Below are 1,826 nucleotides of genomic sequence, written 5' to 3'. Positions count from 1 at the left end.
GACGACCCCATAAATAATAAACGGCCAAGATACATGTATAATTATTCGAATACGTGACAATAATGACCCCCATAAATACTGATAAGGTCAAACTTTGAGCCTACGGTTCTACACCTAAAAAAAAAAAAAAAACTTTTCGCCATTCTTATATGTAAAAGGGGGTATAATTGATTCTCTTCGGCTTATTCTCTTCACCGTTATATCCAGTTTTAAACGATAAAATGCTATTCCACTCGTAGAATTCCATAATCCGGTGTATACAATTTGCTCCCATCACACCGTTAAAACGGCGACATGATTGATGAGCCCGTGCTGAAATTCGTGAAAAATGTTGACCACTTTAGTCAACTTTTACGTCGTGCAATATGTAACAAAATGGGTTCTTCTTTCGTAGTTTCTGCCATTTTCGCTTATATTATGGTGCATATGGGCTCTTAACTTAATTCATATTGATGTACTTAGGTTCGTATAGTATGTTGAGTACATAATCGATTTTATATATATTCACCATTCGCCAATGAAAAGAAGTGTTACGCGCTTAATCTATACACCTGGATGTGGAAGAGAAAACAATTCTATAATTCATACATATATAAACAACATATCGCCCTTTCTAGCATTTTCTAAAGGGAAAGGAAGAAACACAATGATGTTGCTTGTGAAACTCTCTATATTTATTTGTGCCCTGTGTTTTGGGCAAATCGCTGACTGTGTATGGAACAAACAACTGTTTTTTGTGGGGACTTATCACATGTATTGTGATAAGGTGTTAACCGTCCATAACAACTATAAAACTTCCTCTCGTGTATTTTTGCGCTATACATCATTGTGTACACCATAACAATCCCATATGTATTCCGCTCTTTTTTTTTACATGTTAGGCGAGTACACTAGGTACATCATGGGGTAATTTAACAAGCCATTATGACACCACGGATGCAATTACAACCGTGTCGTTGAGTGATGGCACGGATGTAGGCAAACGGGGTCAACGTAATTTTTACGACGGTCGTGTGACGGGTAGTCCCGTGAAGAACACACTGTTCGATGACATGCGCAGAAAATTAAAATCCAATGCCAAAGTAAAGGAGCCACGACCTGTAAAGAAGAAGCCACAGAGTCGAACAGCACAGAACAAGCTCAAGCAACTGTGTCAGAAATTGAAACAGTGTAAAATGGGAAGAAAGGCATGGTTGGCGCTTATATTAGTACTCTCAGTTATTTACCCATTCCTTATGTCCCTTTTATCAGCGATGGTGTCGTGGAGTGAGTATACAATAGCACAAATTTTTGCGTTTTCCCCGGGCACGTCTGGAGCTTTCATACTGATTGCAATTATATATTTGTGCGTGTTACTATGTTTCTGGTGCTCGAAGAAGGGAAAATGTATAGTAAACAGAATTTGCAAGGACGAAACTCGCACAGAAACGAAAAACAACGAAGGAGAAGTAAATAAGAAACAGGAAGCACTTAAAGAGCCAGGAACATTTCAGAAACAGGAAGGACCTACGAAGAAGGAAGCACCGGGCACAGCAGGAGAATCCGAAAAACTGGAAGCACCTAAGAAAACAGAAGTACCAAAGACACCGGACGCACCCAAAGAAGCGGAAGCACCTAAGAAAACAGAACTACCTGAGAAGCAGGGAGCATCTGCAAAATTAGATGCACCTAAGAAACAGGAAGCACCTAAGAAACCTGAATCACCTAAGAAACAGGAAACACCTAAGAAACCGGAAACACCTAAGAAACAGGAAGCAGCTGAGAAGCAAAAAGCACCGGGGAAGCTGAAACTACCGTGGTCACTGAAATTACCTAAAAAACCATAA

General features: G+C 39.7%; 1 protein-coding gene across 1 annotated transcript; it reads left to right on the top strand.

Annotated features, from left to right (window-relative positions):
• Positions 1 to 646: 646 nt before the first annotated feature.
• AK88_05541 (uncharacterized protein) lies at positions 647 to 1,826 on the top strand (the record flags this gene model as incomplete). Its single annotated transcript, XM_012483143.1, has 2 exons — positions 647 to 658; positions 882 to 1,826. 2 exons carry the CDS (start codon positions 647 to 649, stop codon positions 1,824 to 1,826), a joined length of 957 nt encoding a protein of 318 aa, XP_012338566.1.

The sequence above is a fragment of the Plasmodium fragile genome (genome assembly GCF_000956335.1).
Source record: "Plasmodium fragile strain nilgiri unplaced genomic scaffold supercont1.154, whole genome shotgun sequence".
NCBI classification, from domain to species: Eukaryota; Apicomplexa; class Aconoidasida; order Haemosporida; family Plasmodiidae; genus Plasmodium; species Plasmodium fragile.
This window is presented reverse-complemented; position numbering and strand designations above follow the sequence as displayed.